The 24,439-nt window shown below is 42.8% G+C and overlaps 1 protein-coding gene across 1 annotated transcript in view; it reads left to right on the top strand.

The window, feature by feature from the left end:
- Positions 1–24,439, top strand: part of LOC311149015 (rho guanine nucleotide exchange factor 18-like) — a gene marked incomplete at its 5' end in the record, with an annotated part of 145,648 nt that overhangs the window by 83,537 nt on the left and 37,672 nt on the right. The window contains 8 exons of the mRNA XM_084186086.1: positions 1,895–1,962; positions 7,233–7,278; positions 19,586–19,781; positions 20,580–20,692; positions 21,344–21,484; positions 21,805–22,055; positions 23,487–23,612; positions 23,855–23,972. Of these exons, the coding sequence (XP_084042212.1) occupies positions 1,895–1,962; positions 7,233–7,278; positions 19,586–19,781; positions 20,580–20,692; positions 21,344–21,484; positions 21,805–22,055; positions 23,487–23,612; positions 23,855–23,972 (1,059 nt within the window). The remainder of the gene's footprint in view (positions 1–1,894; positions 1,963–7,232; positions 7,279–19,585; positions 19,782–20,579; positions 20,693–21,343; positions 21,485–21,804; positions 22,056–23,486; positions 23,613–23,854; positions 23,973–24,439) is intronic.

The following is a 24,439-nucleotide window of genomic DNA, read 5'->3' as shown; positions in this document are numbered from 1 at the left end:
GGGCCACCAAAAGCGTTGTCGGATGAAGTCCAGGGTTCGACGGGAGCCAGGATGGCAGGTGAGCTTGGAGGAATGAGCCCATTCCAGGACCGGAGATCGGGCAGAATCTGGGACAAACATCCGGTTAGCCGGTTAACACTTTTGGTTCCTACATGATTCCATATGTGTTATTTCATAGTTTTGATGTCTTCACTATTATTCTACAATGTAGAAAATAGCACAAATAAAGAAACCCCCCCTTTTTTTGTTTGTTTTTGTTTGCTTTTTACCCCTTTTTCGTAGTTAGTCTTGTACTATTGCTGCAACTCCCGTACGGACTCGGGAGAGGCGACGGTTAAGAGCCATGCGTCCTCTGAAACACGGCCCTGCCTAGCGTGCTGCTTCTTGACACACTGCTTGCTTAACCTGGAAGCCAGCCAATGTGTCGGAGAAAACACAGTACAACTGGCTACCGAAGTCAGCGTGCATGCGCCTGGCCCGCCTACAGGAGTCGCTAGAGCGCGATGGGACAAGGACATCCGGCAAAACCCTCCCCTGACCCGGACGACGCTGGGCCAATTGTGCGTCGACTCATGGGTCTCCCAGTCGCGGCCAGCTGCAACACAGCCTGGTATCCCGGGTCTGTAGTGACTCCTGACCGCTGCGATGCAGTGCCTTAGACCGCTGCACCTCTCGGGAGACTCACATATTTATTTTAAATGACAAATATTTTAGGCCACAAGAACTGAAATTGAGCAACAATGACAAGATGACGAGTCGAGAGAATTTAGGCTACAGCTGAGGAAAGCTTATGAAATAAATTATGCGTTGTTGACCTTAGCCTATTTCCTTAGTGCTAATATTCTCCTGTCTCCTAATTTGTCCTTGTTGGCCTATAGTGTGCAAAAATGTTGTTACATTGTAACTACATAGTAATTAAAGTTATTTCACTTTACATTAAAAACCTCAGTCTAAGCGGTTGTCTTTTATAAAGACAAAAGTATTTAACTTTAATGTTGCTATATTTTATAGGGTGGGAACCATCCTCCAGGATAGCTACTGGGTGTGCAGGCTTTTGTTCAAGCCCTGGTCTAACCACATTGTAGCCTAAACATCAGCTGCTCAACAGGACCTTGATAAGCAGACTTGGATGTTTCAGGGCTGGATCAAAAGCCATGCCTGCACACCCAGGAGCTCTCCAGATGGAGGGTTGACCACATGTGACTAACAGTGCAGTTCTACTTTGTGGGGGGTTAAGTGCCTTGATCAAGGGCACAGCGGCAGGAGATGGTAGGCCTACATGGGATCAGACACAGCAGCCTTCCAGTGTCAATAATGCTTACCTTTTCATGTAGGCTATAATAATAGTCATATTTGGTTAAAAGTCATGGAAAATGTGTATAAACTCTTAACAGTGAATAATCAGAGGTCTCTATAGCATGTCATTTGTGAATTTCAGTGAAGATAGTCAAATGGACCGACTAGTAAAAAGACACTTCTTTCATCCCAAGTCAAGCACTGGTTACATGTAACAGGGTCACAATTTGGTTGCCGTTATTAACATGGTAATTCATAGGCGACTTTCAAACATGTAATTTCAAAACATTAGTTACATAGTGGAACAAGAAAATGTGTAATAACATTAGTAATTACACAAGTGGAATAACATTCAGCAAGTGAATGTGTATCTACATTCCTTATTCATATTGTGTAATAACTGATACGCTAAACCCTATTACCATGTAATTACATAGTAACACCTATGTAACTACTTTGTTACTACAGTTATTACTGTGTAGCTACATAGTTATAGGGGCAACTTAATGTAAAGTGTTAACGATTGTTTGGTAACTGAAATGAAAGTCGACCCATTGAAAAAGAAAGTTCACCCATTTCTCCTCTCTCTGTTTTGCAGATTGTGCAGTGAACGTTCACAAGAGTTGTCGGACCCTTCTAGCTGAGTGTAACAGCAGCAAGAACAAGGTATGTGTCCAATGTTCAGCACCCTAAGTACTTTCAAACTTAATTTACTAATTTAGACCTAAATGGCTTGCAGTTACAAGCAAGCATGTCCTTTGTTTTACCAATGCTACCATCTCCATTTGACCAATTGTCTGTCTGGCATGCATGATCCTCTAATATAGGGGTTTCAAACTTGTTTTTGCCCGCGGGCCACATTAGCTCTTCACAGAGGTCCAGACGGTCGCATTGAAAATTACTTGCATGTATATTTCCTCGCCGTCGAAGTAAGCAAACATTGTCCGCTATCCATCTTTTTTTGAATTTACGATGCTCCCTGACTATCCAGCTTTCTTTTCGGTGATTCTGAGCAACCTGGAAAGAGGGAAGAAACAGTAGAAATGGACAGTGCCTTCAGAAAGTATTCATACCCCTGGACTTTTTCCACATCTTGTTGTGTTACAGCTTGAATTTTAAATGGATTAAATTGCGATTTTTTTTTTTGTCACTGGCCTACACACAATACCCCATAATGTCAAAGTGGAATTATGTTTTTATAAATTTTTACAAATTAATTACAAATGAAAAGCTGAAATGTCTTGAGTCAATAAGTATTCAACCCCTTTGTTATGGCAAGGCTAAATCATTTCAGGAGTAAAAATTCGCTTAACAAGTCACAAGTTGCATGGACTTAGTGTTTAACATGATTGTTGAATGACTACCTCATCTCTGTACCCCACACATACAATTATCTGTACGGTCCCTCAGTCGAGCAGTGAATTTCAAACACAGATTCAACCACAAAGATCAGGGAGGTTTTCCAATGCCTCGCAAAGAAGGGCACCTATTGGTAGATGGGAAATGGTGAAGTTATTAATTACACTTTGGATGGTGTATCAATAAATCCAGTCACTACAAAGATGCAGGCATCCTTCCTAACTCCGTTGCCGGAGAGCAAGGAAACCGCTCAGGGATTTCACCATGAGGCCAAATGGGGACTTTAAAACGGTTAAAGAGTTGAACCTTTAAAAGTCTAAGTCGTTGGGGAAGGGTACTAAGCTAACATATGGAATTGTTTTTATACCATGGATCATTTAGCTATTTGGTTTAGAATTTTAGGAACGCCTTAGGTACAGTACTGTTTTCGAAAGAAAAGCAAAAAATTTAGTCCATTAAAATAACATCAAATTGATCAGAAATACAGTGTAGACATTGTTAATGTTGTAAATGGCTATTGTAGCTCCTGAGTGGCGCAGTGGTCTAAGGCACTGCATCGCAGTGCTAACTGTGCCACTAGAGATCCTGGTTCGAATCCAGGCTCTGTCGCAGCCGGCCGCGACCGGGAGACTCATGGGCGGCGCACAATTGGCCCAGCATCGTCCAGGGTAGGGGAGGGAATGGCCGGCAGGGATGTAGCTCAGTTGATAGAGCATGGCGTTTGCAACGCCAGGGTTGCGGGTTCGATTCCCACGGAGGGGAAGTATAAAATAAATATGTATTCACTAACTGTAAGTCGCTCTGGATAAGAGCGTCTGCTAAATGACTAAAATGTAAATGTAGCTGGAAACTGCTGATTTTTAATGCAATATCTACATAGGCGTGCAGAGGCCCATTATCAGCAACCATCAGTCCAAGTTAATCCAAGTTTATCATTTTAAAAGGCTAATTGATCATTAGAAAACCCTTTTGCAATTATGTTAACACAGCTGAAAACGGTTGTGCTGATTTAAAGAAGCAATACAACTGTCCTTCTTGAGACTAGTTAAGTATCTGGAGCATCAGCAATTGTGGGTTCGATTACATGCTCAAAATGGCCAGAAACAAATAACTTTCTTCTGAAACTCATCAGTCTATTCTTGTTCTGAGAAATGAAGGCTATTCCATGCGAGAAATTGCCAAGAAACTGAAGATCTCGTACAATGCTGTGTACTACTCCCTTCACAGAACAGCGCAAACTGGTCCAAAAACAGGCGCCTCACAGGTCCTCAACTGGCAGCTTCATTAAATAGTACCTGCAAAACACCAGTCTCAACGTCAACAGTGAAGAGGCGACTCCGGGATGCTGACCTTCTAGGCAGAGTTGCAAAGAAAAGGCCATATCTCAGACTGCCCATCTTCATCTTTTATTTTTATTGGCCAGTCTGAGATATGGCTTTTTCTTTGCAACTCTGCCTAGAAGGTCAGCATCCCGGAGTCGCCTCTTCACTGCTGACGTTGAGACTGGTGTACCTGTGAGGCGTCTGTTTCTCAAACTAGACACTCTAATGTATTTGTCCTCTTGCTCAGTTGTGCACCGGGGCCTTGCACTCCTCTTTCTATTCTGGTAAGAGCCAGTTTGCGCTGTTCTGTGAAGGGAGTAGTACACAGCATTGTACGAGATCTTCAGTTTCTTGGCAATTTCTCGCATAGAATAGCCTTAATTTCTCAGAACAAGAATAGACTGACGAGTTTCAGAAGAAAGGTATTTGTTTCTGGCCATTTTGAGCCTGTAATCGAACCCACAATTGCTGATGCTCCAGATACTCAACTAGTCTCAAGAAGGCCAGTTTTATTGCTTCTTTAATCAGCACAACAGTTTTCAGCTGTGCTAACATAATTGCAAAAGGGTTTTCTAATGACAATTAGCCTTTTAAAATTATAAACTTGGATTAGCAAACACAACGTGCCATTTGAACACAGGACTGACGGTTGCTGATAATGGGCCTCTGTACGCCTATGTAGATATTCCATTAAAAATCTGCCGTTTGCAGCTGCAATAGCCATTTACAACATTAACAATGTCTACACTGTATTTCTGATCAATATTATGTTATTTTAATGGACAAAAAACAAGGACATTTCTAAGTGACCCCAAACTTTTGAACGGTAGAGTATATTAAAAAAATATATATATATATTGAATTTGGCCTTTACTGCTATAGACCATAGAAACGCATTGAATATCACATTCATAAATAGCAAAAAATACAGTAAAAAAATTTATCATAAGGAATAAGGTTTTGAAGTGTCTGTCCTATAAATAGGAGATATAAGAAAGATCAGGAACTATTTTAGTTGTTTTGGACAGATATTTAACCCCTTATTTTGTTGCCACAAAACTACCTCCATACTTCCGTTCATTTGTATGGGTTACCTTCAGTCCCATGGCACTTGTGGAGCCAAACTGAGAACACCATCGTATTTGTGAGAGTCTCCCCTTTTCACAGTGGGGTCACATTAGTTTTTTAGGCCAAACCACAGACGTTTGTGTGAGAAGACCGATTTTCGGGATGTCTCATGGTCTGACAAACACGGCTGTAGCTCGGCCACCTTCGACCGCAAATGCCCATGCAAAAAATCTCTAGCTTAAACTGACGGATTTTGATGGGGATTTTTTTATTATGTTACTTAGATTGACGCACTTTTTGTAATAAGACACTAAAGTAAAACTGCAAAAAATGTGCCAAAGAAATTAACTTTGTCCTGAATGCAAAGTGCTGTGTTTGGGGCAAATCCAACACATCACTGAGTACCACTCTTCATATTTTCAAGCACGGTGGTGGTTGCATCATGTTATGGGTATGCTTATCATCGGCCAGGACTAGGGAGTTTGTTAGGAAAAAATTCAATGGAATAGACCTAAGCACAGGTAAAATCCTATATGAAATCCTGGTTCAGTCTGCTGTCCAACAGACACTGTGAGACAAATTCACCTTTGACCCAACAATAACCTAAAACACAAGGCCAAATATACACTGGGTTTGCTTACCAAGACGACATTGAATGTTCCTGAGTGGCATAGTTACAGTTTTGACTTAAATCGTCTTGAAAATCTATGGCAAGACTTGAAAATGGCTGTCTAGCAATGATCAACAACCAATTTAACAGAGCTTGAAGAATAAAAAATATAATGTGCAAATATTGTACAATCCAGCTGTGCAAAGCTCTTAGAGATTTACCCAGAAAGACTCACAGCTGTAATCGCTGCCAAAGGTGATTCTAACTTGTATTAGTGGTCCTCTGTAGCTCAGCTGGCAGAGCACGGCGCTTGTAACGCCAAGGTAGTGGGTTCGATCCCCGGGACCACCCATACACAAAAATGTATGCACGCATGACTGTAAGTCGCTTTGGATAAAAGCGTCTGCTAAATGGCATATTATTATTATTATTATTATTATTATTATTATTGACTCGGGGGTGTGAATACCTATGTAAATGAGATATTGTTGTATAAATGTTGTTCAATAAATGTGCAAACATTTCCAAAAACATGTTTTCACTTTGTCATTATGGGGCATTGTGTGTAGATGTGTGAGGGGGAAAAATGAATTTTATAAATTTTGAATTGAGGCTTTAATACAAAATGTGGAATAAGTCAAGGGGTATGAATACTTTCTGAAGGCAGTGTAGGTACAATATAATTTCTACACGGTTTAGATTTGCTTTTAGTCAGTTCAATGTAGACTGAGGTTGTTTAAAAAAAAAAAAACATGGATCCAAAACGTCCTCATTGCTGCTCATCAAAATTAGCTTACATTTATGCTATTTGTTTAGATGTGTATTTTACACTATGTTGGTATAAAAAAAAACTGAGTATAATGCTTATATGGAAATCATCCCAAATACATGTTCATGTCATCTTCACCAATCAACTGCATCACACTTAAAAAACTTCCAACACCGATTTCTGCCTAGCTATGCCACCATCTTATCCGAATGAGAGTTAGCGCTTAACAAAAAAAAAAATCTAAACCCGAAAAGGACCACTTCTAAATATTATTAAAATTTTAGTAATTTAGCAGAAGCTCTTATCCAGAGCGACTTACAGTTAATGAGTGCATACATTTTCATACCGGCCCCCCGTGGGAATCGAACCCACAACCCTGGCGTTGCAAGCGCCATGCTCTACCAACTGAGCTACTCGGGGCTACTATTCAGGAAAAACAGCCAAATATATATCCAATTCGGATTTTAGTAACCACATTGTGGGCCTGTTAGAACACATAAATTATGGCAGATTAGACGAATATCCACTTTGTTAGATCAGGTTTTTTGAATGGGCGCCAATGACAGTGTCCTTGTGCTATTCCCAATGGTCTGTGTTCCAATGATCTCTTTCCGCATGCATGCTCACCCTACGGAGTCACAGAGCACTTCTAACCAATAAACCAATGTGTCTAGACTAGAGACAATTATTGAACTGATTTGGCCAATGTAATGTGCTTTGCAATCAGTAAAATTGTTCTGTCTCTCTCTAATTTATCCTGGTCAGTTTTTTTCCTCTGTTAAATAATCCCATGTTTTTCTCCTGATAGAAAGATTATCTGCATAGGACCTCTGCAACAGCATCTCCTAACCTAGGTGAGCAAAACTGACATACACACACACACTTTGACCTTAACAGGTGAAACACTGGAATGATCACACACATAAAGGAGATCTTCCATCTTTGATAGACAGAGAAACCCATAAACATGATCTCTATCTCATGGTCTTATTCCACTGTCACTATTTTTACTTCAGTCCTTATAAAGCCTGTCAAGTGTGATCTGAATTGGACATCAACGCCTTCAGCCCCCTATACCCTCTTCCCCATCTTTCCATTCTCTCTCCCCTCTCCTCCTTGACTTGGCAAATGTGTGGTCTCCAGGACCTGTCTTATTCTGTTTGGAATGCAGACAGTTAGCCTCTTTTTGTTTACCTTCACCATGCTGCCCTGTGATTGGTCAGTCGAGCAGATCCCTGTTTTTGTCTATGGATGCCAGGTAGAGGAGGAGGGAAGGGACGGGGTAGTACAGTGAGGGAAAAAAGTTTTTGATCCCCTGCTGATTTTGTACGTTTGCCCACTGACAAATAAATTATCAGTCTATAATTGTAATGGTAGGTTTATTTGAACAGTGAGAGACAGAATAACAACAAAAAAATCCAGAAAAACACATTTAAAAAATGTTATAAATTGATTTGCATTTTAATGAGGGAAATAAGTATTTGACCCCCTCTCAATCAGAAAGATTTCTGGCTCCCAGGTGTCTTTTATACAGGTAACGAGCTGAGATTAGGAGCACACTCTTAAAGGGAGTGCTCCTAATCTCAGCTTGTTACCTGTATAAAAGACACCTTTCCACAGAAGCAAGCAATCAATCAATCAGATTCCAAACTCTCCACCATGGCCAAGACCAAAGAGCTCTCCAAGGATGTCAGGGACAAGATTGTAGACCTACACAAGGCTGGAATGGGCTACAAGACCATCGCCAAGCAGCTTGGTGAGAAGGTGACAACAGTTGGTGCGATTATTCGCAAATGGAAGAAACACAAAATAACTGTCGATCTCCCTCGGCCTGGGGCTCCATGCAAGATCTCACCTCGTGGAGTTGCAATGATCATGAGAACGGTGAGGAATCCGCGCAGAACTACACGGGAGGATCTTGTCAATGATTTCAAGGCAGCTGGGACCATAGTCACCAAGAAAACAATTGGTAACACACTACGCCGTGAAGGACTGAAATCCTACAGCGCCCGCAAGGTCCCCCTGCTCAAGAACGCACATATACAGGGCCGTCTGAAGTTTGCCAATGAACATCTGAATGATTCAGAGGAGAACTGGATGAAAGTGTTGTGGTCAGATGAGACCAAAATGGAGCTCTTTGGCCTCAACTCGCCGTGTTTGGAGGAGGAGGAATGCTGCCTATGACCCCAAGAACACCATCCCCACCGTCAAACATGGAGGTGGAAACATTATGCTTTGGGGGTGTTTTTCTGCTAAGGGGACAGAACAACTTCACCGCATCAAAGGGACGATGGACGGGCCATGTACCGTCAAATCTTGGGTGAGAACCTCCTTCCCACAGCCAGGGCATTGAAAATGGGTCGTGGATGGGTATTCCAGCATGACAATGACCCAAAACACACGGTCAAGGCAACAAAGGAGTGGCTCAAGAAGAGGCACATTAAGGTCCTGGAGTGGCCTAGCCAGTCTCCAGACCTTAATCCCATAGAAAATCTGTGGAGGGAGCTGAAGGTTCGAGTTGCCAAGCGTCAGCCTCAAAACTTTAATGACTTGGAGAAGATCTGCAAAGAGGAGTTGAACAAAATTCCTCCTGAGATGTGTGCAAACCTGGTGGCCAACTACAAGAAACCTCTGACCTCTGTGATTGCCAACAAGGGTTTTGCCACCAAGTACTAAGTCATGTTTTGCAGAGGGGTCAAATACTTATTTCCCTCATTAAAATGCAAATAAATTTATAACATTTTTTACATGCGTTTTTCTGGATGTTTTTGTTGCTATTCTGTCTCTCACTGTTCAAATAAACCTACCATTAAAATTATAGACTGATCATGTCTTTGTCAGTGAGCAAACATACAAAATCAGCAGGGGATCAAATACTTTTTTCCCTCACAGTAGGTGATAAAGGAGGAATCAGGGGTGACAACAACAAGGAGGAAAAGAGGTTAGGAGGGAAGAGGGAAGAGAGGAGATGGACAAGGAAGAAGGAAATGAGATGGAGGAGTGGATACGGATGTTACTGGTCCCTGAGAGTCAAATTAAAGGTGTCCTGCAGCTTCTCATCCAGGCTCCAGTGGGAGGTGGATTAGTGGAGTGCCAAGGTTGTTATGATGACCATTAATGACAGGCAGCCAGGCAGGGGCTGTTCTCACTTAAGTAAAAGTTAATAAAGCATCAAGGTTTTCTTCATATTCGAGATTACACAAGTGGGAGTTCTTGAATCTCCAAAACAGAAACTTTAAAAGAAATGGGGGAAAACAGTAAATCACTAAATCCCAGAAGGAATTTTGATTACATTTGATTGGTTCTGGAGTCATTAGGTTAAACGTTCAGACTACATAGGCAAGTTACCGCAGTCAATTATTGTTTAAAAAAAATCACTCACCTGGTAAAATAAAGGTAACATTAATAAAAAGGCCTAGATCATATTGGCCCTTTTTATAAATATTTTCTCTGTGCAGTGGAAGGTTCTGGTGTTTTCTTCAATGCCAGCGCTATCCTTTTTAAAACCCCGGAAGGAGGCAGCGAGAGGAAGACAGGGTGGTGAAAGTGCAAGGTGATGAGCTTGATATTCCTTTCCAATAAATATCGAGGGTCTTATTCTGGCGACATGATGATCGATGCTTGGCTGCCGTTTGACAAATTAAAAATACTCGCTCTTTTGTCCATAATTATCTCATCATGTAGTCTATACCCTGCACTGTATCTGAGAGCTGTTGGCTAGAGCGCACGTGCCAAGACCAGATTGGGCACATTCGCTGTATAACGCAACATGTTTTGTGACAAAACCATCAGTAGAGTTGAATGCGATGGAAACCCATTTAATTTGTATTTTGTACTCGGTATCCCCGAGCCGACTAGGTGAAAAATCTGTCGATGTGCCCTTGAGCAAGGCACTTAACCCTAATTGCTCCTGTAAGTCGCTCTGGATAAGAGCGTCTGCTAAATGACTAAAATGTAAAATGTAAATGGTAAATGGGAATTTAATCGCAAAAGTTATTTTTATGTGCACTACGTTATCACGCACAGCCTTTTATCCGCAAGAAGTCCATTTGATGGAAAGACATCTCAGGTGTGAAAATGCGCATATTGTTTTATGCAGATTTTTTAATATTTCCATGAAAATCTGTCGCCAATTAGATGGAAACCTAGCTAATGTGTCAGATTTTTTTTTTCTACCTGCAAAGTGAGGAAGATACAAGCCACAGTGTTTGAGAGTGAGATAGAGAAAGTATGTGTGTGTGACCAATGAGCAAGCAAGCAAGCTGACAGTCTCTAGAGGTGATAAGGAAGTGAAGATCAGGTCTCCAGGGAACCAGGCATCTACAGTATATTAGACTATTCCCATTAAACCTGGAAGCTTCTAGTTGCCACAGGGTTAGTGTTGTTGTTTGCTCCTTTTTGTTTGGAAGGACCTCCCATAAAATATTGCATGACCGTTACACGTTTAGTCATCACGTTTAGTTGATGAGTTGAAATGGTTTCTATCTCTGTCCCTTAAAGGATCACTTTATAAAAAAAATAAAAATATTGTGTGTTTGTATTAGTATTTGGCCACTGTTGATATGGTCCCTAAAAGTGTGCATGTCAGCAGTTACATTTTCAAGATAGAGCACAAGTGTGATGATCACACTTTTTTGCTTTTTACTGAAAGTGCTTTATCTTAAAGGGCCAATCAGCAGTAGAAACACTAAAAAAAGCAAACTCCCCGCCACTATTTCGGTAAAAAGGTGAGGGAAGGAACTGGAGAAATGTAACCACTCTCAAACTCATAGACAGAGCTATGGATTCAAGGACTGACCATCCATGATATAAAAATGATTGTTTTAACCATGTATTGAGGCTATATAGTGTTTGTTTACATTTACTTTGTTTACGTTGGCGTACAGCAAGCTTATATTTTGGGTACTTGATGGGTTGAGACATTTGAATTACGCTCATGAGGCATAAGTTATATTCTTCAAGAATCAATGGGTACATATCATTCATTTATAAGTCCATCCAACTGCTGATTGGCCCTTTAAACGTTGCTGCTGGCATGCACAACTTTCTGAGACCATATTAACAGTGGCTTAAATATCAAAATATGTTTTTTTGAGTAAAGTTATCCTTTAACTCCCCAACAGAAAAAATAACTCCATACTTTACATTCCCATTTCCGATTTTTGTTTTGTTTTTATGTGGATAGGGCAAAATATGTAGACGCATCATTTTTATTGAGATTAATTAATAATGTTCCCTCGTCAATCAGACTTGTTCCCTGGTGGATGAGGGTTGAAGCTACACTGCTCATCATCAGTAGCAGCAGTCTGGTGGATGAGGGCTGATGTTAGCAGCAGGCTGGTGGATGAGGGTGGATGGGTGATTCTCATGAAACCAGTTTTAACCATGGTAGTAGCAAATTGAGTTAGGAAACCATGATGCATCTGCAACAATCCACTATCATTCTGAAGACTAAGATGCACAGTTTATGGCGCAGTGTTTTATTTTAAATACATTTTACATTTTCGCCTGAATTTTATACACTTTGACCCCAAATTCTCATTACCAAAATATACTATTTAACTTTAGAAAAACCTAACTTATTTGAATAAAACACAAACTATGTTGCTGTAGTTTCCATACATCATAAAAATATGTATATATGTGTATACTAGTTGAAGTTTACATTAAACTATAATATTTACTACGTAAAAGCACAGTGTCTGTGGACATGTTTCTCATTACTGCAACAGTTTTTCAAGTTGCTGTAAAAATTCATTTAAAAAAAAATAGTTTTATTCACTCATGATGCAACATCTAGAGGAGAAGTCCTTAGATGAGCACAAGTTCATTTAATTTCATCACATATTCAGTGCATTCGGAAAGTATTCAGACCCATTCCCTTTTAACACATTTTGTTACGTTACATCCTTATTCTAAAATGTATTAAATACATTATTTTCCTCATCAATCTACACACAATACTCCATAATGACAAAGCAAAAACAGTTTTTTAGAAATAAAAAACAGAAATACCTTATTTACGTAAGTATTGAAACCCTTTGCTATGATATTCGAAATTGAGCTCAGGTGCATCCTGCTTCCATTGATCATCCTTGAGATGTTTCTAAAACTTGATTGGAGTCCACTTGTGGTAAATTCAATTGATTGGACATGATTTGGAAAGGCACACACCTCTCTATATAAGGTCCCACAGTTGACAGTGCATGCCATAGCAAAAACCAAGCAATGAGGTCGAAAGAATTGTCGGTAGAGCTCCGAGACAGGATTGTGTCGAGGCACATCTGGGGAAGGGTACCAAAACATTTCTGCAGCATTGAAGGTCCCCAAGAACACAGTGGCCTCCATCATTCTTATCTGAGCAATCGGGGGAGAAGGGCCTTGGTCAGGGAGGTGACAAAGGACCCGATGGTCACTGACAGAGCTCCAGAGTTCCTCTGTGGAGATGGGAGAACCTTCCAGAAGGACAACCATCTCTGCAGCACTCCACCAATCAGGCCTTTATGGTAGAGTGGCCAGATGGAAGCCACTCCTCAGTAAAAGGCACATGACAGCCTGCTTGTAGTTTGCCAAATGCACCTAAAGGACTCTCAGACCATGAGAAACAAGATTCTCTGGTCTGGTGAAACCAAGATTGAACTCGTCACGTCTGGAGGAAACCTGGCACCATCCCTACGGTGAAGGCAACATCATGCTGAGGGGATGTTTTTCAGCGGCATTGACTGAGAGACTAGTCAGGATCAAGGGAAAGATGAACGGAGCAAAGTACAAAGATAACCTTGATGACAACCTGATCCAGAGACCTCAGGACTTCAGACCGGGGCAAAGGTTCACCTTCCTACAGGACAACGGGACAAGTCTCTGAATGTCCTTGAGTGGACCAGCCAGAGCCCGGACTTGAACCCAATCAAACATCTCTGGAGAGACCTGAAAATAGCTGTGCAGTGACACTCCCCATCCAACCTGACAGAGCTTGAAAGGATCTGCAGAGAAGAATGGGAGAACTTGCTTGTAGCGTCATACCCAAGAAGACTCAAGGCTGTAATCGCTGCCAAAGGTGCTTCAACAAAGGACTGAGTAAAGGGTCTGAATACTTATGTAAATGTGATATTGTGACATAAAAAACGTTTTTTGTTTTTTCATTATGGGGTATTTTGTTTAGATTGAGGGGAAAAAATGATTTAATCCATTTCAGAATAAGGCTGTAACATAACAAAATGTAGAAAAGGTCAAAGGGTCTGAATACTTTCTGAATGCACTGTAGGCCTTCAGAATGAGGATCTTATCCCTTTAAGACATTTAACCTTCTCGTTACCGAAATGACTAAAAAGCTCAAATTGGGAAAAAGTTTAAGAACCATTACCTTACCAACATGGAGGCATGAATGGGCTTTAGTGACGTGGTCAATTGTTTGCTGACTCATAATGGCTTTCAATTGTGCTATTGTGTGTGTGTTTTCTCGTTATTTGTAACTTATTTGGTACATAATGTTTCTGCCACCATCTATTGTGACCGAAAAGAGCTTCTGGATATCAGGACAGCGATTACTCACCTCGTACTGGACAAAGATTTTTTATTTACTTCAGACACCCGACAAGGCCCAAATCCACATAATTCGCATGAAGAAGAGACAGAGATATCGGGGACGTAGGTCGGGATGCCTTGTAAGGATCCGACGGCGAGTGGGTAGTCTGCCTCTACCATCAGTCCTATTAGCCAACGTACAATCAATGGATAATAAAATGGATGAGCTCCGATCAAGAATATCCTACCAACGGGACATTAAAAACTGTAATATCTTATGTTTCACAGAGTCGTGGCTGAACGACGACATGGATAACATACAGCTGGCAGGGTTTTCGGTGCATCGGCAAGATAGAACAGCTGCCTCTGGTAAGACAAGGGGTGGCAGTCTGTGTATATTTGTAAATAACAGCTGGTGCACAAAATCTAATATTAAGGAAGTCTCAAGGTTTTGCTCACCTGAGGTAGAGTATCTCATGATAAGCTGTAGACCACACTATTTACCAAGAGAGTTTTCGTAGCTGTCTATTTACCACCACAAACCGATGCTGGCACTAAGACCGCACTCAATGAGCTGTATAAGGCCATAAGCAAACAGGAAAACGCTCATCCAGAGGCGGCGCTCCTGGTGGCCGGGGACTTTAATGCAGGGAAACTTAAATCAGTTTTTACCTCATTTCTACCAGCATGTTAATTGTGCAACCAGAGGGAAAAAAAACTCTAGACCACCTTTACTCCACATACAGAGACACAAACAAAGCGCTCCCTCGCCCTCCATTTGGCAAATCTGACCATAATTCTATCCTCCTGATTCCTGCTTACAAGCAAAAACTAAAGCTGGAAGTACCAGTGACTCGCTCAATACAGAAGTGGTCAGATGAAGCAGATGCTAAGCTACAAGACTGTTTTGCTAGCACAGACTGGAATATGTTCCGGGATTCTTCCGATGGAATTGAGGAGTACACCACATCAGTCAATGGCTTCATTAATAAGTGCATCGATGACGTCGTCTCCACAGTGACTGTACGTACATACCCCAACCTGAAGCCATGGATTACAGGCAACATCCGCACTGAGCTAAAGGCTAGAGCTGCCGCTTTCAAGGAGCGGGTCTCTAACCCGGACGCTTGAGAGCATCAGCTGTTCCGGACGACTGTGTAATAATGCTCTCCGTGACCGATGTGAGTAAGACCTTTAAACAGTTAAACATTCACAAGGCCGCAGGAAAAGACGGATTACATTTACGTCATTTAGCAGACAGTCTTATCCAGAGCGACTTACAAATTGGTGCATTCACCTTATAGCCAGTGGGATAACCACTTTACAATATGTTTTTTGTTTTTGTTTTTTTGACTGGGCTGAGTGGGAACTGTGCTTCCGCAGAGGTAGGGGGGCCAGCAGGCCAGAGGTGGATGAACGCAATGTCCTCGTTTGGGTGTAGGGACTGATCAGAGCCTGAAGGTACGGATTACCAGGATGTGTACTTCGAGCATGCGCTGACCAAGTTGCAATTGTCTTCACTGACATTTTCAACCTGTTCCTGACTGAGTTTGTAATACCAACATGTTTCAAGCAGACCACCATAGTCCCTGTGCCCAAGAACACTAAGGTAACCTGCCTAAATGACTACCGACCCATAGCACTCACGTCTGTAGCCATGAAGTGCTTTGAAAGGCTGGTCATGGCTCACAGCAACACCATTATCCCGGAAACCCTAGACCCACTCCAATTTGCGTACCACCCCAACAGATCCACAGATGATGCAATCTCTATTGCACTCAACACTGCCCTTTCCCACCTGGACAAAAGGAACACCTATGTGAGAATGCTATTCATTGACTACAGCTCAGCGTTCAACACCATAGTGCCCTCAAAGCTTATCACTAAGCTAAGGACACTGGGACTAAACACCTTCCTCTGCAACTGGATCCTGGACTTCCTGACAGGCCGCCCCCAGGTGGTAAGGGTAGGTAACAACACATTTGCCACGCTGATCCTTAACACGGGGGCCCCTCAGGGGTGCGTGCTCAGTCCCCTCCTGTACTCCCTGTTCACCCATGACTGCATGGTCAGAGACATGGCCGTGTGGTGCCAGGATATCAACCTCTCCCTCAACGTGATCAAGACAAAGGAGATGATTGTGGACTACAGGAAAAGGAGTACCGAGCACACCCACATTCTCATCGACGGGGCTGTAGTGGAGCAGGTTGAGAGCTTCAAGTTCCTTGGTGTCCACATCACCAACAAACTACCATGGTCAAAACACACCAAGGCTGTCGTGAAGAAGGCACGACAAAGCCTATTCCCCCTCAGGAGACTGAAAAGATTTGGCATGGGTCCTCAGATCCTCAAAAAGGTTCTACAGCTGCACCATCGAGAGCATCCTGACTGGTTGCATCACCGCCTGGTATGGCAACTGCTCGGTCTCCGACCGCAAGTCACTACAGAGGTTAGTGCGTCTGGCCCAGTGCATCACTGGGGTCAAGCTTCCTGCCACCCAGGACCTCTATACCAGGTGGTGTCAGAGGAAAGCCCTAAAAATTGCCAAAGGCTCCAGCCACCCTAGTCATAGACTGTTCTCTCTGCTACCGCACGGCAAGCGGTACCGGAGCGCCAAGTCTAGGTCCAAAATGCATCTTAACAGCTTCTACCCCCAAGCCATAAGTCTCCTGAACAGCTAATCAAATGGCTACCAGGACTATTTGCATTGCAACCCCCCCCCCCCACACACACACCTATTTTTACGCTGCTGCTACTCTCTGTTTATTATCTATGCATAGTCACTTTACCTCTACCCACATGTACATATTACCTCTACTAACCTGTGCCCCTGCACATTGACTCTGTACCAGTACCCCCTGTATATAGCCTCGCTACTGTTATTTTACTGCTGCTCTTTAATTATTTGTTATTTTTCTGTTTTTCTTCTTTTTTTATTTTGACTTATCTATTTGTTACGTAACACTTATTTTTCTTTAAAACTGCATTTTTGGTTAAGGGCTTGTAAGTAAGCATTTCACTGTAAGGTCTACACCTGTTGTATTCGGCGCATGTGACAAATACTATTTTATTTTATTTGCCTCCTATTACTTGCAGATTGAGCTAAGGGCCTCTCATTACTGAAACGCATGTCTCATTACCGCATAATTTTTAGGTCTGTAATGAGAACCTTAATTTCAGTAATAATGATAAGCAAATTCTAATTTATAGTCAATGGGTGTGCTGTGCTGGTAACTTTAATTGTGTACTAGGACCACTGCTTACACCAATTTGTATAGAGTTTTTGTTAAACATCAGTTATTTGATTATGTAGGTTGTCAAGAAATATGAAAAATGGTTGTGTTAACCAGATTTAATTCAGCCACAATCTGTAGTTTGAGTAACCCTGGCACTTAGATGATATTCCCCATTTTGACATGTGTACCTGTTTTAACACTTGCCTATACTGTTGTTTTTATATCCCAAGACAGTTTTTGGTTCGTATCCCACATATTTAGATACTTTATAGGCATATCATGTTATGCCATTTGCCCATAGGATCCCATTAAATTTAGAAATACATCTAAAATAACTTAGAACCACACATATCCACGTCCCAATACACCAACATTAACTCTAAAGACCTTGGAGAAATTACTTTTTCCGAAAAAGTCACTTTTTTATGCACATAAAGTGTTGGTCCCATGTTTCATGAGCTGAAATGAAAGGACAGACATTTTCCATATGCACAAAAAGCTTATTTATCTAATTTGTTTACATCCCTGTTAGTGAGCATTTCTCCTTTGCCAAGATAATCCATCCACCTAACAGGTGTGGCATATCAAGAAGCTTGATCATTACACAGGTGCACCTCACAGGTGCACCTTGTGCTCGGGACAATAAAAGGCCACTCTAAAATGTGCAGTTTTGTCACACAACACAATGCCACAGATGTCTCAAGTTTTGAGGGAGAGTGCAAGTGGCATGCTGACTGCAGGAATGTCCACCAGAGCTGTTGCCAGATAATTTTATGTTCATTCCTCTACCATAAGCCGCCTCCAACATCATTTTAGAGAATTTGGCAGTATGTCCAACCGGCCTCATAACCACAGACCACGTGTAACCACGCCAACCATTGAGCATGTTTGGGATGCTCTGGATATCCAGCAACTTCGCACAGCCATTGAAGGAGAGTGGGCCACTATCAACAGCCTGATCAACTCTGTGCGAAGGAGATGAGTCGCACTTCATTAGGCAAATGGTGATCACACCAGATACTGACTGGTTTTCTGATCCACGCTCCTACCTTTTAAAAAAAGTATCTGTGACCAACAGATGCATTTCTGTATTCCAAGTCATGTGTAATCCATAGATTAGGGCCTAATGAATTTATTTAAATTGACTGATTTCTTTATATGAACTGTAACTCAGTGAAATATTTTTGTTCAGTGTATTTTTGTTTTCAGTATTATGTGTAACTCAGGCCTTTTCATTAGGGGAGCAATTTTTTTTTAAATATACATTTATTTGTTTATTACTTTTTCGGACTTCGAAAACTGTGGTAATTATAATTTTTGCGTTGGTAGTTGTGGAAATTCTGGTGAAATGCATAATATCTGATCAATAAACGTAACAATAATTATGAAATAGATACATACAGATCCTAATCTTAGTGATCCAAGAGGAATTATGGCGGAAAATGTTTCTTTTTGCCAAACTGCTCATCCTCCGTAGCAGTAGTCTGGTGGGTGAGGGTTGAACCTACACTGCTCATCCTCAGTAGCAGTAGTCTGGTGGGTGAGGGTTGAACCTACACTGCTCATCCTCAGTAGCAGTAGTCTGGTAGGTGAGGGTTGAACCTACACTGCTCATCCTCAGTAGCAGCAGTCTGGTAGGTGAGAGTTGAACCTACACTGCTCATCCTCAGTAGCAGCAGTCTGGTAGGTGAGGGTTGAATCTACACTGCTCATCCTCAGTAGCAGCAGTCTGGTAGGTGAGGGTTGAATCTACACTGCTCATGTAGGTGAGGGTTGAATCTACACTGCTTATCTTCAGTTGCAGCAGTCATCTGAAGAGCAGCAGGACTCTGACTGACAGACACCTGTGTTCTCATCTCCCCTCCTGCTTGTTAGTCTCTGCCTATTATCACACACCACAGCCCCCGCAGGAAACAGAGAGGTGGAGGTGGAGAGAGAGGGAGATCGTGGGGAGGGGGAGGGAGCGGGGAAGAGAGAGAGCGAGAGAGATGTAAAAAGAACGAGAGAGAGAGAGAGAAAAGGAAAGGGGCATGCGTGACCTCTAGAATGTACTAGATCAGGAGTTGGGTGGGCATATAAAGCCATGTGTGTCTCGGTCTCCGTGCCTACAGTGCGAGCAGCAGCATCACCTCTACTCCTGCGACACAGACCGACACTATGGAGCTAGAGGTTAACAAGGGGGTTGGTCGGGCCAGACCTACCCAACGTAGGGTCAATGTCTGGGGGCCCTCCTGGGGTCTGTCTGGCCGTCTGGGGGTCCGGGTGCTGATGCACAGAGACCACCTCACCTGTCGCTTCCTGCAGGGTTCTCTGCCTCGCGCCTGGCTGCAGCGTTACTGGGGCAAGCAGCGCTTTAACCATCTCTCATCCTCCTCTTCATCCTCCTCTCGTCTTTTCCCAGCCCTGAGGGAGTGGGATCAGGACAAGTCCTCGCCGGCCCCTGATGGCCCCTCCGGCTCGCCGCAAGTCCCAGGCATGACCCTCACCCCACGGGGACCCAGTGCTCAGCCTGCCGCCTCCAACAGCTCTTCCTCCAGCCACAGTCACACTGCTGGAGCCAGCCTCAACCTCAACCACAGCCACAACAGCAGCTCTGGGTTAGTACTAACAACAGCTAGCCACCTGACCAATCAGTCAGGTAGGCTACATAAGCTAGCCGCTGGTCAATAGCAGTGTATTGACCACCGCTATGTAGGCTATACCATTGTCATAATAGACTGTAGTTATAGACACTATACCACTGCCCTAAATCATCTGTATAGACTCTATACCACTGCTCTGTATAATTGAATTTACCATCCAATAGAGGAAGCTGCATAGGATGCCTTTGTCTTGGTCTCATTGTCTTTCAATGTTAGTTTTTAAACAAATACATTTTACCTTTAAGTGAAAAGATTCTGGTGGTTGTGTTGCATGTAAATCTAGGCTATTTATACATTATTTCCTTCCAGCTAAAAGCTGGTTTTGGCTCTAGATTTTCTACATGTCTGTGATGTGTTATTAATAGGTGACATGCTGCAGCTAACTGTCAGGTGCATTTTGCAGCTCTTTTGATTTGAGGCGAGACAGAGCTTAAAACAGCCAGCGCTATCATCGTGCTGTCGTAGACAGGGCATCTTGCAGGCAGGCTGCGGAAGGCATGTAGCTGTGTCTTTGCCATCTGTGGTAGTATAGTCTCTCTCAGCACGTATGCCACTTTAGTAAGCTGTGTCTTTCTCTCCTATGCCAGTGGTGGTGTTTAGTGTATCTGTGTCTTGTGGTAGTTGTATAGTCTCAGGACAGTATGCCATTCAGGACCTCTGTATTGTAGCTGTGTCTGTAGTGTTAGTGTTTTTGTAGTCTCTCAGTATGTTCAGTATGTACGCCACTCTGGACCTGTGGCGCTCCTCTTTCAGATCCCTCCCAGGGGACATGGACGAGACGGACAGCCTCCGCTTCGGGATCAAGCGCTTCAACGAGGACGCGGTGTCTCTGGCCCCTTCCACCACTGACTCCATCATCGTAGAGGGTGAGTGGGTTAGGGAGGGAGCTGCTCGTTAGAGCTTAGATACATGAGAGAGAGTACCGTACAGCCAGGTGGGCAGGCTTTTTGAGCAGCCAATTAGTAGAATCAGGTGTGCTAGATTAGGGTTGGAGAGAGAGCCTGCAGGAGGGTAGCTCTCCAAAAGGAGGGTTGTGCAACGCTGTTGTCATAGGTTATGTGGCTGACATATAGAGAGCGTGGGCTGTTGGGGGAGAGAGATGGGACCTCACCCAGTTTCATTAAGCTGGAGTGTGTGAGAGAGACTGTATGATTATCCCAGGTTGTCTAGCAGTGATGTAGCTAGTGCTGCTACAGTAGAAAGACAAAACAGTCATCCACCCAGACTACAGGAGATCAGTATGTGTTGTTAGTGGTCATAGCCACTAATCATAGCGTAGGATTATTATTTATTAATTGCACATATTGGTAAATCATATGATGTGACATTAACGAACATCACCTATTGAACGCATTAAAAATACATTTGAGTTGTGCTGCTTACACACACACACTAATCCTAATTATTTGAGTTGAGTTGTGCTACACACACACACAGTCACACTGCTGCAGCCAGCCTCAACCTCAACACTAATCCTGAGCCGTGCCGTGCTGTTCCGTGCCCCTCCCCTCCCCCAGATGCGTACTACTCTGCGGTTCGAGCTGATCTGGAGTCAGATGCCCAGGACTTGGATGTGGAGTCATGGAGCCTGGCTGTGGACCAACAGTACCTGAAGAAACACACCAAGGAGATGGTCAAGAGACAGGACGTCATCTACGGTCAGTTTGTCATACATGGTCTTTTGATGTCTTATAAAAAATAAAAAATAAATTATACATTTTGTTACATTTGTCGTGTTTTATGTAGGCTTTCATTGTGTTTTTATAGTTATATCTGTGGTTAAGTTTAGAATTAGAAGGTGAATTATGAGAATGGAGAACCTCAACTCTCAATGTCAATTGTTCCATTTATCTCTTTGTCTGGATCTACAATCAATAATGGAGTCCGGTGGATGAAAAGCAAATTCCTGTAAAAGGCTAATTAGATGTTGAACCCCCTGTCTGTGTCTGTCTGTCGTTCTGTCTATTTATCCCAACAGAGTTGATGCAGACAGAGATGCATCACGTACGGACCCTGAAAATCATGCTGCATGTGTACGTGAGGGAGCTGAAAGAGCACCTTCAGATGGATGAGCGGTGTCTGGACTGTCTGTTCCCGCGCCTGGAGAGCCTGCTGGAGCTGCACACACACTTCCTGTCCCGCCTCAAAGAGCGGCGCCGAGACGCCATGCAGCCCGGCAGCGACAAGAACTACAACATACAGAGACTCGCTGACATCCTTACCACACAGGTAGAGACACCACACACACACACACACAGTGTTACACACACTTTCTCTAATTCTGTCTCACCCTCACACACACAGTGACTTGTATTTTTCCCCTATTTGCAGGTAGAGAAAAATTAATTCAGACGCTGTATACCAATTACCTTGACTGTTTTCCTCTCTGCCTCCTTGCCTTTTATAAGGGAAAATAAGATATAGAAAACATTAAAAACACCTGCTCTTTAAATGACAGACTGACCAGGTGAATCCAGGTTAAAGCTATGATCCCTTATTGATATCACTTGTTAAATCCACTTCAGTCAGTGTAGATGAAGGGGAGGAGATTGGTTAAAGAATGATTTTTAAGCCTTGAGACAATTGAGACATGGATTGTGTGTGTGCCATTGAGCGTGAATGGGCAACAATAGATTTAAGTGCCTTTGAATGGGGTATGGTAGTAGGTGCAGGCACACTGGTTTGAGTGTGTCAAGAATTGCAACGCTGCTGGGTTTTTCATGCTCAACAGTTTCCCGTGTGTATCAAGAATAGGACATCCAGCCAACTTGACACAACTGTGGGAAGCATTGGAGTCAACATGGGCCAGCATCCCTGTGGAACGCTTTCAACACCTCTAATCTATGCCCGACAAATTGAGGCTGTTCTGAGGGCAAAAGGGGGTGCAACTTAATATTAGTAAGGTGTTCCTAATGTTTTGTACACTCAGTGAACCTGTCAGAGATTGCCGGAGTCTGGTGTAGTGGTCTCGAGTGGTGCAGTGGTCTAAGGCACTGCATCGCAGTGCTAGCTGTGCCACTAGAGATCCTGTTTCGAATCCAGGCTCTGTCGTAGCCGGCCGCGACCGGGAGACCCATGGGGCGGCGCACAATTGGCCCAGCGTCGTCCAGGGTAGGGGAGGGAATGGCCGGCAGGGATGTAGCTCAGTTGGTAGAGCATGGCGTTTGCAACGCCAGGGTTGTGGGTTCGTTTCCCACGGGGGGCCAGTATGAATAAAAAAAATAATAAATACAATTTTAAAAAATTATGTATGCACTCACTAACTGTACATCGCTCTGGATAAGAGCGTCTGCTAAATGACTGACTAAAATGTAAAATGGTCAAAGTCTGTGATTACACAGGCAGCCCAATTCTGATCTTTTGCCCAATTATGGGCAAATTATCTGGTCTGATTGGTCAAAGACCAATTGGTGGCAAAAGATCAGAATTGGCTGCCTGTGTAAACACAGCCTAAGCTGCTGACTCCAGATCACATATGCCCCCTCTGGCGACGGGGGTTCGAGCCCCGTCTCGGCCACGCTCTATGCCCCTACTACCAGTCTCCCTCTCTATAAAAAATCCTTACAATTAAAAACTTGTCAGTGAAAGGAGGTGATCAGAGGAGCCTGGGAAGACGCTCTAACAATACTGAGACAGTTCTCATCCTTGTCTCCTCTCCAGTTTTCAGGTGAGATAGGGGAACGGATGAAGGAGAGCTATGGTGATTTTTGTAGCCACCACACAGAGGCTGTCAATTACTACAAGGAGCAGCTGCACAACAACAAGAAGTTCCAGAACCTCATACGGGTAAGTTGTTATTGCTTCCATTACTATAGTAGAGACATTGACAAAAATCCTGTCCAGCTGTCCAATCCACCATGCGCTAACTTAAATAGGATAGGAAACATTAATGACAGTAGGTTATTTAAGAACATATGAGACTTTTTCAAATTCAGCTATTGTGGCCTCCTGTGTGTAACCAGAAATATTTATTGATTACACTACATGGTCTATGAACTGTGTATAAAATATGTAGCTTTTCCTTCCAGAAAATCAACAATTTGTCCATTGTGAGAAGATTAGGAGTGACAGAGTGTATTCTACTGGTGACTCAGCGCATCACGAAGTACCCAGTGCTGGTGGAACGCATTGTGCAGAACACAGAAGGTAAGGAAACAGACGCTTTATGTCTTGGCCCGATCCCGACTTAGGAATTTATGTCTTTCCTACGCACACCTTTCCTACGCACTTCTCAGTATTTGGTATTCTGACTTACCTTATTCAGTCGCGTAACGTGCTATGCAGGTGTGGCTACCTTGCGCTGTGAATACATTTCATTCAACCGCTGAAAACCCTCCCACTTGCTGGCCAACAGATTTTCTTGTGGAGTTTTTATTCAGTGGAGTTTTCAGTACATTTGTCTTAAGACATCCCTTTAAATATGGTGTAGCTTGAATTATAATTTTGTCGACAGACTCAATAGAATACATTGAGACAACTGCTTCAGAATATATGGATCAATGAAATAATGCCATCTCTTCATCTCCGTTTCAGCACCAACTGGTAGATTTAAAAATACTCTGATCTTGTAGATTATTTAGGCACATTTTAGGGTTAATGAAAGTATGTATGAA

This window comes from Coregonus lavaretus, assembly GCF_964263955.1.
Source record: "Coregonus lavaretus genome assembly, chromosome: 21".
Taxonomy (NCBI): Eukaryota; Metazoa; Chordata; class Actinopteri; order Salmoniformes; family Salmonidae; genus Coregonus; species Coregonus lavaretus.
This window is presented reverse-complemented; position numbering and strand designations above follow the sequence as displayed.